The sequence below is a fragment of the Onychostruthus taczanowskii genome, unplaced genomic scaffold, assembly GCF_017590055.1.
Source record: "Onychostruthus taczanowskii isolate IOZ18803 unplaced genomic scaffold, ASM1759005v1 scaffold118, whole genome shotgun sequence".
Taxonomy (NCBI): Eukaryota; Metazoa; Chordata; class Aves; order Passeriformes; family Passeridae; genus Onychostruthus; species Onychostruthus taczanowskii.
The window spans coordinates 1042868-1058478 of NW_024498329.1; the positions used below are offsets into that span (position 1 = coordinate 1042868).

The 15611-nt window shown below is 42.7% G+C and overlaps 1 protein-coding gene across 1 annotated transcript in view; it reads right to left on the bottom strand.

Moving 5' to 3' along the window:
- UBE2Q2 (ubiquitin conjugating enzyme E2 Q2) overlaps nucleotides 1-15511 on the bottom strand; it is a 46565-nt gene extending 31054 nt beyond the window's left edge. The window contains exon 1 of the mRNA XM_041427730.1: nucleotides 15075-15511. Coding sequence (XP_041283664.1) covers nucleotides 15075-15260 — 186 coding nt within the window. The 5' untranslated portion in view covers nucleotides 15261-15511. The remainder of the gene's footprint in view (nucleotides 1-15074) is intronic.
- Between the last annotated feature and the right edge of the window lie 100 nt (nucleotides 15512-15611).

Here is a 15611-nt window from a genome sequence, read left to right on the forward strand (position 1 = left end):
ACTAAGGTGCCACAGCATGCAGCCTTTCCAAAGGTGCTTGGCAGACCCCTGCTAGAGAAAGGTGAACAGAAAGCCCTTGGCTCTTGCTCAGACATTCTAAAAACCAACTCAAATTTTCTCCTCACAGAGGTTTGGTAAGATTGTGAGGATGGAAAATTACCATGTAGCTTCCAACTCAACAGTAAGTGTCCCTTCATGTCCTTGATGTGTGTGGATTTTACTTGCTTTAGTTATTTAAGGCATTCTCCACTTCTCACCCTTTCAATTAAATTTTAGTAGCTGAGGACAAATTGCTGAACCTCAGTTTTATCACCAGATATTATCTTTGTATCCCCGGGTCTTACAAATTAATGAAGGAATTTTCATTCATTTCCCTCACTGCAGTTGAAAAGGGAAAAAAACCCATTTTTCTCATTCCAGAGACAATAAATTATGCTTCATTCTTCAACAGTTAACAGGCAAGGTTTGAAAATGAGAAAAATACATGAAGAAAGCATGTCAAAACTGGCTTTTAATAAAGCATATTTCCTAGCTGACCTTCTATCTGAAGTGCTGAACCACATAAATGAAGCCATGTGACTAAAGAACATCAGCTTTGGCAAAACAGACTGACACCATACTCCAGAGAAGTTCTAGATACAGAGGTCTAAAATCCCACCTGTAAACTGAAGCCTCTGTATAAACTTATTTTTAACAAGTTCAATCCCCTCAAGTTTATGTCTATTTTTTTTTTTCTAAATCACAGCTAAAAACTCCTTAAAGGAATACATTATACTGCCATTATCTTTATGAAAAGACAAACTGTTCACATCTTTCATCTTCACTTCAAAGCACACTATACCATACCTCACTCGCTCTTTGCATTTTTTGATGGGAATGTTGGTGTAATCTAAAGTCATGGCAATAGTTTTACCCTCCTGCCTTTCTCTTAACTTCATGAGATGTTCATGAGATGGACAGAGAAGTTTGGGTCTCAAGAACGGTGGGTCAAACAAGTATCCAGGCAGTGGGGCCATAGTTAGCTGAGATTCCCTTGCGCTGTTCCCCCACAAAGCCGAGACCTTTGAATATCTATTCTTGATTAACTAAGGCCTAACATCTCAAAGATCTATCAAGAAAGTCCAGCTTGCCAAGATTTACAGCTAAGGCAGGCTTACCAATGTGGTGTAATCACCTTCCTCCTTCACACAACACAGTACTTGAGAAGAGTGTATTTTCTCCTCAGTTTCACTTAACAGATTAACCACTATGTCTGTGGGAGAAACAAAGCTGAATTCCCCACTGCTATTGGGTTTCTAAACTGTTATTTTTAGGAGCTAAACTTCATTAAAGGTGTTTCAGGTTTTGTACTGATAACATCTCACACATTTTTAATAACATGCAACCACTTGTGAAGTCTTCTGCACTGGTGCAACCTTCTCACCTCAAGCCTTTCCCACTGCACACTGATCCAGATGTGCAGGGGGAACAGCACAAAGGAATCTCAGCTAACTGTGGCCCCACTGCCTGAATACTTGTTTGACCCAGCTGCTCTTGAGACCCAAACTGCTCTGTCTAGGTCATGAATTTAAGAGAAAGGCAGTAGGGGTAAGCACTACTGCCACAACTTTAGGTTACACAGACATTCCCATCAAGAAATACAAAGAGCAAGCAACATCCCTTCCCAGATTCACCAAGCCATCTATTTCTTTAAGATCCTCAGACTCAACAGAATAAAAATATTCTCCAGATACAGTCAGATGTGGACTGTGCATGCATGCACCATTCTGCTAATGGGTATTTTTGGCCTTTTTTTTTAATCAAGCATTTTTAAAATTATGTTATTCCAGCCCTATACAAGTCTATTAATTGCAAAGATTTATAGAAGACAAATACATGCTAGTCCTCTCTCCTAAGCTGTATCTGGAATTTGAAGACTGCTTAGAAAGTGGAACTCAACTCTTCCCTGTCTATATTCTTTTTTTCTGACAACTTTGTTCTCCACCTGAAGAATTTAAGGAACAACCCCACAGTAGGACACTCCTTACTGTGACCAGTACCTGTTCCAGTCTGGTGGCCTATCTAATTATCTCCTCCAAAATACTTGCAGCATGTCCATCATCAGCCAGGGAGGGACATGACTGACAGTGAAGATCTGATGATCAAGCAATCCCACTATGAGTTTAAATACACTGCAGTGGCTACTTGAACGTGCTGCTGCCTCCTGCTCTGAGTGACGGCTCTTACTCATGGTTTACACTCACTCCATTTTGTGCCCTGAAAACAAGCTCTTCCCTCCTGCAGGTGAGGGCCTATCTAATTATCTCCTCCAAAACACTTGCAGCATGTCCATCATCAGTCAGGGACATGACTGACAGTGAAGATCTGATGATCAAGCAATCCCACTATGAGTTTAAATACACTGCAGTGGCTACTTGAACGTGCTGCTGCCTCCTGCTCTGAGTGACGGCTCTTACTCATGGTTTACACTCACTCCATTTTGTGCCCTGAAAACAAGCTCTTCCCTCCTGCAGGTGAGAAAACCCACAAGGACTCGATACTGCCTGGATTATTAGTGTACAGTGCACATGAATGACTATGTCCTAAAAATTATTAACCATTCAAATTTTTAGTCTGATCTAGCTTTTGAAACATGAATGGAAAAGTGCACTTCTCAGGCTCTATTTTAACACTGCAAGCATATTTACTCAGCTGCATCAGAAAATACTTCAAGTTTTAGATTTTTGGAATATGATTACTTAATTGCACATTCCAACTTTTTCACAACAGATGATTAATATTAAAATACAAATTCAATTAAACTTCCATTTTGTTGCTACACTTCTTAATTCTTCACACTTACCAACAAATATATTAATTTAATTTAAAAATATAAATGGATTTAAGTTTCTTTAGATCTGTAAGTAATCCATATTTTTGGAACAGCTGATTTCCACGCGGATATGAGTCACTATGTTTTGAAATATAGAATTCATACACGAACTTCAAACATTCTGAACCTGGGATATAAAAAGGCTCATGAGTTTGTAATAATCACAACAGGCAACTTACAGCTAAGCTTGTGGTTTGTAAGGTCAAACAACTGAACTTCACATGAGCTAATTCTGTTGAGAGAATTAAGTCAGCTTTTTTTTTCTGTATCTGCATGCTACGGAGATAAGAGGTGGATTTGAGATGTTGTGCCATGTAAGGAACACAGGCTTCTCAAAGACATTTCATGAGAGGAACCCTAAAATAGCAGTTATTTTACTATGAATTGTCAGTGGCTAAAAAGCCCCATTACTGTGAGCCTTTCACTAGAGAGCTGCCATGCAGTGGTTTTGTCTCTATAATCTCTCTCAGCTGCACAGCTCTCCCCATATTCAGTACTGGAGGTGTTTTATGTAACTGCTGCTTTTTTGCTGCTCTCCACGAGCGAAGGCAGGGGCTCGTGCCCCGGGGAGGGCCGTGGGCACAGCGGTGACAGGGCAGCAGTGACATCAGGGCAGGACAAAGGCAGGATGTTTACAGCAGCACAGATACAATGACAATTCATGGCATCATCATTTCTAGAGACTCTTTGTATCAGCACCAGGACAGACTGGGAGCTTTGTGAACGCAAATGCTTCTGTGACAGAATGCACTGAAAGAATTTAGCCCACTAATAAACACACAAAATACAAAGGGAATAAAGCCCTGCACTCCTGCCATGGGAACAATTTCAAAGCTGATCAAAATCATTTAGAAAAACCACTGTGTTAGAAGAATATACACGGGATCTCACTGTTCAGACATTCCATTACATCCTCTGTAAGAGCCCGACTTACATTTAATAATTTTGCCTACCAAAGGAAAAAAAAGGCAGCAAAATGTGACAGAAGGTTCCAGGAACACACACATTAAGACAGCTTTTCCTGGGCAGGATCTGTCATCTAAGTATATCCTATCTAAGCTTTCTCATCCTTAACAATAAGGCCGTTTCCTTGCAATGTTATATAATCTTCAGCCTGCTTTCTAAAGCTACAGTGACACAATTTTGACATCAGTAAGAGACTTTTAAATGAGACATTTCTAAATTACTACAATACTTTTAGAATTGTTATGCTGCTAAATCAAAACAAAACATCTTGCTCTCACTCTTAACATTAGAACAACCTGTACTTGCAGTTTGCTACAAGGCAGAAGAGAAATAATCTCTCCTTGTACACAACTGAACCATTTTATCACAGCTAAATGGTAGGAACATACATTTAAACACATGGCTACTCCATTATGGTTTAAAGTCACAATGACATGGTGACAGTTCTTAATTTTCTTTAATTTCCCAATCATACTAGATGGAAGAAGTGTGGGGGTGGTTTCTTTTAAAAATCCTTAGCATACTGTCTGAACAAATTTCAACCAGTTTTTATTTCTTTTCTGTTCATTAGTTTTCACAAAATCCCCACCATAGACAAAACCCAGTTCTATTCTTTTCATACCAGATTCAACCAAAACTTAAGTAGTTTTCCCAGCAATCCTTCTAATATTCATTTCCTCAGTCCCAAAATTTTTATCCACCCACCTTTTCATACAAAAAGAAGGTCTTTTAACCAGCTTGAATACTCAGAGAAGGCTGGAAAGAGACCATTCTTGCTTACCCAAATCTTGGTAATGAAGTAAATCCTAATGGAACAAGACATCCCAGAGGCCTAATACAATCTTCTCAAGCTGAATACATTTGCAGCTATAAACACATGCCAAATAATTTATTTCAAATCACAGATGGCTTTCCAACTTTGTCCATTTAATTGAACCGCAGAACCAAATCTTTATTAGGGGTCATATATACATCCTACATGAACATTCAATAAATACTGAAGAATAAACAACAATTAGCTACACTTTAGTACATGTTATTTGCAATTGTTAGTCAATTATTCACCACTTATTTTTCCATCTGTATCAAGCTGCCTTTAGAGGAAAAAACCCACAGAGTTAATATTAACAAAAATATCAGGATTTCAGAAGATATTCTTAAAGCTAAAGTTGAGCTTGGTGACTACAAAACACCAGTACTTACAGCTACTTAAAACAGTATTAGTTGTGATTACACAACTGACATATTGTTTCCCATTATTAGAGGCCAAATTTTCCAAAGGCAGCTTAAGAAGCAGCAAGCATTTTCTACCACTAGCAGCACAAGTGCCAGTGATATGCACAGGCTTAAGAGCCTTTAAAAGTCAGCAGATTGTCATCTGCCCTCTTAACCAATTCTTTACAACAATTAAGAAAGAAGAGAGCATGAAGAATCACTTTCATTGAAAGTAATCCAAATCAAACTATTTCCCAGAAACCTCCTGTTACTTAAACCCTCCCAAATTTTTATTTTGGAACATTCAGACACCACCATTTGCTGTGTTGAGTAGATCAAGTAATTGAACACTACAATACTCTAACATTTGCACTTTTAGATATGAAAAATTTGTAATTTCTTAAAATCTAATATATCAGCAATCTGGAATTCTAAAAGATAAGACAAGTGTTTGCAATGGAGGGTTTAAAATGAAATTTAGTATTTGTGGTAGCAAGAAAGCAAAGTGAAACAAGAGGAACTTGCTTCAACTTGCTTTTTGTCTCAAATTTTAAAATCATATATAACATGCTATTAACTTGCCCAAAAGCAAGCCTATATAGCTTTAGTTTTCTTCCATCCTCACTAACGCCTAACAGCCTCAGTTCACTGAGAACACTTGTTATAAATCCTGCACTTGGTAAGGCACCAAGTTCAGCTGTCTGAAATACACATCTGCCTCTACAACATACAGAATTACTGCAATTCTACTCTCAAACTTAATGGCTGTATTGACAGCTACAGCCAATAGACAACAATCCCAGGTGAAGCATCATCCTTTGGTAGGATCCCTGGGATTGCAAGAGCTTAATCATGCTGCACCTTCGCAGGAAGAAGGTGAAAGAATCCCCTAATCCTGTTCTGTGTCAGTTCTGCTAATACGCTCAGTGCTGCCGAAGCCAATACCTTCAGGAGTGCATTAAATCAACACAACTAACAGGGTCACAGCTGCCCTCTCCCACACACTCTCCAGGGAAGGAGGCAAGTGCAGCAGAGGACCTTGTTCCAGAGTTGTTCATGTTATTAAACACAGCCATGCCAGAAACGAGAGGGTCAAAGGTATGTGCCTCATGGAGCAGAAAGACCGTAACAAACCACAACTCTACAGATGCCAGTAAAATTCTCTCTGCAACCACAAACTGTCCCAGACAAAATACAGTTCTCTGTACAGACAAGATCTACCGATTGCAGAAGGCTACCACAAAAGTAACCAGGAGGAAACGTTTGTTGTGACTATACAGAATGGTTCTGGAGATCCCCTCTGAGAGCAAAGCCACTGCCCTGCTGTCACATCAAGTGTCACAGGCACATGTGAGGTGCTCTGACACTGCACGCTCTCCAGCCGCCTTCTGCACGAGTGCACAGGGACCACAGCATGAATCTAAGTCAACTGATCTGGATCATGGAACACTTTTTGCAATATACAGATTCAGCAGCATCTGTAAGTGCCAATCTTCACTAACAACCGCCACAGAACTAAGGAAGTATGAAAAAGGACAGTATTTCAATGGCAATTCACTTGTGTACAAATTATTCCAAAATCCAAGCAGTTTGTAATCTCCTTCTTCATCTGCACTAATTTCCAGTGCACCCAAGTTCATAGAACTCTCTTGAAATTATTAAGGAATCTTTAACTTCTTGAATTTCTATATACCCAAGACAGCAAACAACACTTTGAGGGAAAAAAAAAACCTGAAAACTTCAGCAACTGCTGCTTTCAAACAGGCACATACAAGAGGCTAGCAACTTCAGAGTTTGTGGAATAATCTAAGATACTTAAGTGTTTTACTTCCATATCTCTGTCCAGGTACACATGTCACTGCTCAAAACATCACCACCTGATAAGAAGCCAAAACATCTACAACCAATGTAGAAAAGGCACAGAACATCACTTCAAATGGTCACAAACATGAATGCAAATGCAGCATTATAATTCTTACATTTCTTGTGTTCAAGTTTTCATGGCCAGTTGTTCTTAAATTACTTGATCTATGCAAAATGTCCCAACAGCCAACTCCCATACATGAAATTGCACACAGCCCTGGAGAAAACAGGTTTATCAGATTCTCTTATCAGCTGCCACAACCTCATTCCCTCTCCATACCAAGCAAAAGGCAGGAGGCTACTTGTCCAGTGGAACAAAACTACACAGAATCAAAACAGGAATTTGGAGCAGAAAAGGAAAAAAGGAAAAAAAAAAACCAAATAAAGCCCTCTTCTGACAAAACACAGTTACTGTTCATCACTGTGAAGCAGCAGTTTACTGTCCACATCATCATCATGCAATAATGCAGCATGTAATCCCTCCACTCAAGGAAATTCACAAAAAAAACTCCAAACACTCCTACCACTTTTGTCCAGACCCAACCTAAAAATTTACCAAATGTTACGGAACTGCTGCTCAAACACAACTCAACACCACAGGACTGCATTAACAGCACAGCAAGTCAGTTGCTCTCGAGAAGCAAGCAGTCTCTGAATATGTACACTATCGTGGAGGGCCAGCCTAAGGGAGTTAAGGAACTTTGCTTTGCCAATGTTAACAGCAACAAATAAAGTTAAACATCCTCCACAGTCAAAACTGAGCAAAGCACACAGCACTGCTGAAGACTAAGTGACTTGCCTATTGGGAACATGTCTGTAGGCCTGAGACTATGTCCAGGTTTTATTACAGCACCTCACAGCAGCAGGATCAAGCTATCCTGCTCCTCACACACAAAAACGCACTGTTTTCTTGTACCCTCAGCTTGCCAGTTGTCAGAGGCTGGCTGTTTGGAGCCCTCAGACACAAGGGGTTCTCTTTAATGCACACATTACACACACACTCAAGCTGGCAGTGCTTTACCTAAGAGCAGCTACACACAGGGGCTCAAGAGAAAGGTATTTTGTAAGTCTGATTCTGCAGTACTCTTTACTACCACCACAGAATCTGATGTGTCCAAATTCCTGAAGGAAGTCTAGTTACCTGAAAGTATCAAGTCATTCTAATCATCAAGAGTTATTAATTACCTACTTCTGCAGCTATACAGGCCAGTTATCATCAACTCGAGTGTCACAACGCCAGAGTAACAAGAAATGGCTTCTAGTACAGCTGGAACAGAAGAACTGGTTGTAACTAAGTTGTGACACATCCCTCTCTCACCAACTTCACTCCAGAAAGTTTCCTTGCAGACCTGCTCTCACCTTTATCACAGCACACAGTTACCCCACAGTATGCAAATTCTGGTATCACCTCTGTTGTCACTCAAGAGATCCAAGCTTCCCCTTCTTCTAACTTCAGGAATTTACATCTTTCAAGTGTTCAAACCACTCAGCATTACCTTCTATCTGTGCCCCCTCCCCTCTCCAAGAGCAATCTTCCTCTTTTTCACCTTTTTCCTCTGCAGACTTGCTGTACTCCAGACACACCTGCAGGCAGAAGAATTTTTCCTTCTCACCCACGGCTGACAGAGGTCCTACTGGTCCTTACCCATAAGAGCATTCCAGCCATCAGTCACCAGCCTCCTCAGCTCTCCCCTCACAGCAATATGTACACAGCTGCCCTGATGCTGCTTAGCCACAGGCCTTCAGATTACAGCCACCTGGATGGAACTTTGTCCCTCCCATGCAAAATTTCAGTACCACGGAGTTTAACCAGCATTTACCATTAATAAGTTTAATACCACAACTCTTACCACAGTTATTTCCTACTTCAAAAATTCAAGGAAGTCTGTGGTATCTTGAACACCACTGCTCAGGAACGCTTTGATTTTTTCCTAATGCCATTATACAAGTTCTAACAGAGCTTATGCTCCTGCCCTCCTGAATACACACTGAAGAAGCTACTACAAGATCTCCAACTGCATTGAATTCTTTTGCTGCAAGGGGACAAAAGATTATAAGGCCTGAGAGAAAGGAGAATACAGTTCATATTAAATCGTCAGAAATCAAGTATTAGCTGCTCTACAGTACTTAGTACACCAAGATGTCCTGTAAGCAAGAGATAAAGAAAAAAATCCCCACATGTAAGGTCATTATTTTTATACCGTGCTTAGAGATTACAGCTGGACACAAGACATAAGTAAGACAAACTGGTATGCTTGATTCCACCAGAGATCAACTGAGAACCGCTGTGATCATATTAGCTTCAATTGTTCTACATACAGGCAGACTGATGGAAGACCTAAATGCTAAATAGCATCTTCTTACTTTAATCAGTCACTTAATTTTCTACTTATCTTCTAGGAACTGGTGAAAAGTCATTTTTGCTTCTCCTACATAGCTTGTAGCTGAAGAAAAACAGTAGAACACATACTAAATAATCAACTATCATGTCCCTTAAAAAGGGAGTATTTCCATTTAAAGGAAAAAAAAAAACCCCAACCTAATACTCCAGCCAAGAATTCAGGCATTTACAACCTTTCAAAACTACAAAAAGGCAAACAACCTGACAGTACTGAAAAGTAGTCCACACTGAGGAATAACTAAAATAGCAGTAATTTCTGTTAATCAACTTCTACAAACATTTGTTCCTATCAAGAAATTTCACCTCCTCTTTTTGTTTTCTAATAATACTATTTTAGAGAACTATCTTCATCTCTGCATCTTGCAGTCTCCAGGAAAGAGTCAGATTTTTCAAGTATACAAACTCCTCGTAGTTAAGCGTGGTCCAGCCATCACTGTAAGAACACAGGCACTGGTGGAGGCCCGGGGGCCAGGTGCCACCCCAGGCACTGCAGCCAGGAGAGGTCAGTCCCAAGTGCCACCCCAGGCACTGCCAGCACTGCTGGATCCAGCAGCTCCCACTCAGTGCTGTGCCCCTGCTCTAAGAGGACAGATGTTTGTGCAGCTAAACCAGACTGGGAAACAGTCCAGACCAACAAGAACTCGGTAAGAATTTTTACATGCCAGCCAGGTCATAATGCAGCAAACTCAATTTCAGCCACTTCACAAGGCACACAGCCTCTGCTGGTCTGCAAGAAACAGCACTATTACCATCACACTTTTTTCTTATTAAAAATCCCAATTTTCAATACGTGTTGAGGATATCAACAAGGCACCAAGAGACAAAACCTCCTGAACAGCTCACAAGAGGAAGGATGTTGAGTAAAAATAATGCAATTCTTTCTACAAAACTTGTTTAATTATAAAAGTGCACAGAGAGCTCTTTCAAGGACCACATCAATCCCAGTTCTGAGGTTACTGTCATCAACTCACATGAGCAACCCATTGGAAATGAGCACAATTTACTGTGCATTGAGACCTCAACACACACCAGCATTTCTAGTTGAAGCCCACCACTGTGGCTTTTTAGGATATTTTAGGATATTTCATACCTTGTAGGGAATACAGAACCATCTTTTAAGTCCTGAAGTACTGGTTACAGCCTTCCACACACATCACACAACCAGACTGTGGCGTCAGAAAGGTCGTCTCCCAGACACAAAAGATTCCTCTTACTTCTTTTTTCAACATTCTTTTTCCAATTACAGCTTTGACATAAAAGGAGAAACTAAAACCCTCACTACTCTTCAAATTTTTTTGTTAGCTTGATTTTGGTTTGCTACATAAAACAATACTAAGCCTGCATGTTATGTTTGATAATAATTGCATGAGTGCCTTTTTTAAAATCAGCAAGTATATCTAACCCTAGCTAAAAAGTACATATTATCAAGATAAATCCGTGTATGCTTTTATACAGTCCTGACATCCATGTGCTGCGAGACAAAGGTCTCAACCTCACTACAGAATGCCTAATGAGGTACAAAAAAAATAAATCCATGGTTGGAACGGAATGCCTCCTTCATTATGTGGTTAGTTCTGTGTACAAATAAATAACCTTTTAAAAAGGTTACCAGCTGTCTAGGCATTAGCTAGGAGTGAGTTCAATATGAAAGTCCTATGCCTTTGAAGAACTGTCCCAGGTTCCAATACACTCACTCTCTGTATATACCCAACTTGTCAAAAGCTTCACAGGTAGTATCTTTTCATCCATTCTGGTTTTAAGGGAACATAAAGTCTTTTTCCACCAATTGCAGTTATCTGTAGGCAGCAGCCTTTTCAAGTCTTTCACAGCAGCTTCTAACTCTGATTTAGCAGCAGGGTATTTTTCAGCAGAAGCAGAAGATGCTTCTTTCCAACAGAGAAGGAGTTCACTGAGTCAGCCACATCACCTGAACTGAACTGCTGAAGTATGAAGGAGATCACTGCACATCACAGCCTGGTATCCGTTCAGGGCAAACCTGCTACCACAAGGAATTGGCACAAACCCCCACTCTACCTGCAAGGGTCACTTGAGGATACAGAATTTCAACAGGAATTTTGCATATGGGTGGAGACATATTAATATCCAGTTTCCCTTTGAAGAGATAACATAAAAAATACAAAATATTTTACAGCAATCCAAACCAGTCCTTTTCCTTGAAACAACAAGGAAAATACTTCAGCGTAGAATAATTCTAACACACCCTTTGCAATACTATGACCTAAGTTTGATAAGGTACCAAACTGAAGCTAGAGATTGTACTGAAAAACACTTGCCTAAAGTCATGATCAATAAACACACTCCTCTAAGTAAGACCATAGGCTTGATACTATTTCAAAACACATGAGGAACAAGACAAGGTTTACTGAACCTGATCAAATGGAATAGTGCTGTTAACTAAAATGGAAACCTGAGGAAAACAGAAATAAAACTCCAAATGGAGACACGGCTGTTGGCATAACAAAATGGGAATGTGAAGGTACACAGCCTGAACAAGTTCAATAATTGGACAGTTCTCACGAATAAGAAGCAATATTTCTGACAGGGATGACTCCACCCTGAAGTGCCTCTTTTAAAATAATCTGATTAACCATGTAAGCTCTAATACAGGTCACTACCAGAAATAGTGAAGGACAGACTTGGACAAAGTTCAGCTGCCACTCTAAAAACAGAGGAGCTATCAAGTAAAATCTATCTTGCTTTAATTTCTAGCCTTATTCAGTGTCACAGGTACAGTGTCCCTGAGATGCTATAGCCAATACTGAACTTTGATAGTTCTACAAACTTATACTACAGAGACAATCAGCAAGTTATCTCAGTGAGAAATGCCAGTGGCAGACTTCCCAAACTCTGAATGTTAGCCTAGAAAACTTGTGGAGACCTACACAGTTCCTAAGCATATATGCTCCCTCACATCTCCAGAGGAATATTTCCTCTTCCCTCTAGGCTGGAGAGAAAAAAAGATTTGTTGGGAATTTCAGAGCCAACTTAGTTATCAGATCTCTTTTCAGCTACTGAAAACTTCCTTACCTACCAGCTATTTCTCCATCCCATAAACTCAGCATCTCCACACACTGCTAGATAGTTGTCATTTTACATAAACTATTAAGGTATGCTAATAGAACCACAAAGAAAAGAAGTGGTGATTGAGCTCTGTGCTTACTCTTCCCCCTTTACAGAATTCTTGAACACCCAGACACAACGCACTGGATGCTTTTGCTGAGTAAAGGAAATACCCTGGCTGGATCAGTATTACAGGGGTTAAACTAGCTAGAAAAAGCAAACAGTTAAAATTGCATATTTGCTCTGCAAATCCAAAACACTACGACAGCAACTTCTGATGTAGAGTCCCTCAAAAAAACCCTGTTTACCAACAACTTTATAGCCTTACCAGTCTTTGCAAGCTGCTACTGCTATTTGAAGTCCTAGTTCCCTCAGTATCTGCAGAGCCACCGAAGCACAGTAAAAAAAGACTTAGGCTCTTCTAGTTTACAGTACCCCCAAAAATATCTGGAGGCAATCAGGGCCAAGGGACTCCATTCAGTGGGAAGGGGGAGAAAAAAAAATCACTTTTGTGACACTTAAGAGTTCTAAAATGTGTGTGAAAGAACTAGGATGGAAGTCCAGAGATGAGCTTTCTCTTCCAGGCTCTATCACCTGCTGCCCATTTGTTTCAAGGGAGCCATGCCTATATCTCAGGTTGCCCCATCCCATTTATTTTTAACATGGGGAAAGTAGCCACCTGCCTCAAAGAACAAGAAATTAGTCAACATCAGAAAGCACCAAGCTGCTCACAGACAATTGTAAACAGAACTTTCAAGAAGCTCAGACACAGCCTTTCATCAAAGCAGAAGTCTCAGCTCTGCGGTTTCAAAGAGCACTTTTCCTGTTCTTTTTGCAAGTTCATATGCCACAAGTCTAATGGAACGTGAAAGAGCTCCTGACCTTTGGGACAAGTGACTGTAACAGCAGATTGCAGACACTGTTTCCTCATTAACACAAATATGACAACAGTGACCTAAGCGGTTTCTTGCCTGCTCACCTCAGCCAAAGCCTACAGCTAAGGCGGTGTATTTCTTCGCAGTAAGAATCACTATCAGAAGTCGGTACAATGAAGCAGTCCCAAAAGTAGATAAACACCAAGCACAAATCCTGAGCACTACAACTTCAGGTCTTACTTCTGGCTTACCTGTTAGCTGTGACTTGACAAAGAAGAAATAACTCCTCAAATTCAACTAGCAACTGAGGGTGCACAATCATCAGACCTTTCATTTTATTGTTTAGAGCGAGACTTAAGAAATAGATCACGCTGTGTGGAAACAAAAAAGCCAAATTTCTCTGCAATGGAACACTCTCTACTGAATAAAAAATATTTATAGGAAGTCACAGAATTCATTATCTGATGGGTCATGTCTAGAAACAGAAACACCAATGCTTCTTCTTTATCTTACCATTAAACCCCTGAATCTTATGTCTTACAAGTACCCAGTAAAACAAAGACCCGTCCCATGACTACAGAAGCAACTTTTCAAAACGGTTAACTGTGAAAACTGAAAGATCCACTTAACAATTCGCCTTTAATTTAATAAAGTTACTTTAAGGCAAGTAAGAATCTGGTCATGATTATTATTAGACTTGACTGGTTTGCACACACATTTTCATCTTTCAGTACTAAAATATTCACATTTACATGAATGTTTTGACCACCACGGTGTTTGAAACTTTCACACAAAGACAAAAAAAGAGTAGTAGAACGTGTCTTCCTTGAACACAAACGTGCTATTTTCACCCAAAGTGTTTCAATACGTCATTGTTCAGTTGAATCTTGATAAGGCATTTAAAGTCACTTAGAACTGCAACCAACCCAATAAAAATGAACCTCCAGCACTTTCCTGTACATGAGTCACAGACGCCAATACATTCAGATCCTTCAGCAAGTTTAGGCCTTAAACTTCTAAAGAACCAGAGGACTGTTACCACGTCACACAACACCAAACGTTTTACTCAGCTTCTCTTCCACTCATATGAAAAAAAAAAATAAGCCAAACGAATTTAAGGGGGAAAAAAAACCCACAGAAAGGAGAACCTTCAAAGCCCTCGGCAGGCAGCAGACCCTCAACTCGGACACGGCTGGTCGTAGCCCTGACAAGTTTAAACGCACCGTTATGATAAAACGGCCCTTCGGCGGCAGAGCGGGGGCTCTGCGTTACCCCGCCACGACGGCGACACCGACAAGTTTCCCGTCGCCGCGGCCGCCTCGGGCTGCCCCGCGGGAGAGGCCGGGCCCGCCCCAGGCCGCGGCCGTGTGGCGCACTCGGTAAAGCGCCCGCCCGCCGCCGGCTCCGGGCTCCGCGCACGCCACTACCGGCGACCCGCGAGCCGCCGCAAGGCCGGGCCGGGCAGCGGGTCCCTCTGCTCCCCCCCGCCGCTGCCCCGGGGCTCTGTGCCCGCTGCCCCGGGCCCGGCCGCCCTTTGTTCCGGATCGCAGCTCTCGGCCCCGAAGCGGCGGCGGCGGCCCCGGCCCGCGTCCCCCGGAGGAGCCCCCGCCACGCAGGAGAAGAGGCCGGGGCCGCCCGCCCCCTGTAACTTTTGTTATGGTGGCAGCGGGGAGGGCGCCCGGAGCCCCTGAGGAGCGGCCCCCCCGTGCTGAGTCACCCCGGCGGGGCTGCGCCCCCTCCCCGCGGACAATGGCGAGGGCGGGCCGTGCCCGGCCCTCCCCGCCCCGCGCGGCCCCCGCACCGTGATGTTGCAGTGGATGGTGAGCGGCGGCGGCGGCTGCGGGCTGGAGCCCGGCGGCGGCGGCAGGAGCACAAACTGGCAGTGGAGCTCGTCCAGCTTCCAGGAGACGATGCGGAAGCGCTCGTGGTCCTTGTCGAAGATGGACTCGAGGAACTTCAGCTCGGCCTTGAGCCCTGACACCGACATCCTGGCCTCATCTCCGGGCCCGGGCCTGCGCTGCCGCCGCCTCCCTCCGACTCAGCCGGCCCGACCCTGGCCCCGGCCGCGCCTGCGGGGCAGAAGATTGCGGGGCCGGGGCAGCCCCAGCCGGCGGGGCACGGCGGAGCTCCCTTTGTACCGGCCTCCGGCGCCCGCTCGCTCGCTTAAAAGGGCAACAGCGCAAGCCCGCTCCCCTTCCCTTCCCTTCCTCCCCGGCGGGCCGGGCCAGCCTCGCTAACCGCCCCGCCCTCGCCCTGCCCTCCTCCCTATAGCCCGGCCCCGCGCCCGGGACACGCGCACCGGGGCCGGCCCGCGCCCCGCTCCTCCCCCGGGGCCGCC